General features: G+C 32.5%; 1 protein-coding gene across 1 annotated transcript; it reads left to right on the top strand.

The window, feature by feature from the left end:
• Positions 1-157: 157 nt before the first annotated feature.
• On the top strand, positions 158-677 carry cand_029360 (uncharacterized protein; the record flags this gene model as incomplete). The annotated part of the gene is made up of 1 exon (XM_067213163.1): positions 158-677. A coding segment is annotated over one exon (520 nt), but the record flags the coding sequence as incomplete, so codon positions are not given.
• Positions 678-702: the final 25 nt, after the last annotated feature.

Below are 702 nucleotides of genomic sequence, written 5' to 3' on the forward strand. Positions count from 1 at the left end.
AAAATTGAATAACCTTGGCGGTTTGTATTGCAATATTACTATCGAGTTTGCACCATACTGAGATTACTCTTCTACTTTCAATATTATAAGTGAAAAGCTAAACAAAATGCTATTTATCTCGAGTACTGTATTAGCCAGACTAACTTTTCTATTTATTATGATACTGATAAATGAAACCTCTGGAAATCTCCTAGAGCAAGTCACATCACAGTACGGTCCTCAGGTAACAGCTAGTGGATCAGCATGTGTACTATACATTTCTCAACTAAGTTTATCTGGATATGGAAATATCTCTCCTAAGGTTAGTATTAAAAAGATTATTGAAAGCTCAGAGTACTGTAAAAATAGGATTAACAATTTTCAGCCACCAACAATAACTGAAGAAGCATTATTTGTAACTCTAGGACAATATGGCTACAGTGAATATGTTGATATAATGGAAACCATTAAATTTGCGAATATTATTGGTAATGGTATCTCAAACCCAATCTTAGCGTATAATGAGATAATAAAAAAAATATCAGACCCTGATTTTTGCAATGAGTACGAAGTATATCTAAAAATGGCTCTACCATCCAGCTTTCCGAAATTACAATTACCTTTGTCAATGGAAAAGTGTTCCAAATTTACTAGAAGGCTGAAATCAAACGCATTTTATATATATTGGAGTAAAGGGGGTATTATAATAGATCAGGCTAACGA

This window comes from Cryptosporidium andersoni (genome assembly GCF_001865355.1).
Source record: "Cryptosporidium andersoni isolate 30847 chromosome Unknown contig_99, whole genome shotgun sequence".
In the NCBI taxonomy this organism is placed as follows: domain Eukaryota; phylum Apicomplexa; class Conoidasida; order Eucoccidiorida; family Cryptosporidiidae; genus Cryptosporidium; species Cryptosporidium andersoni.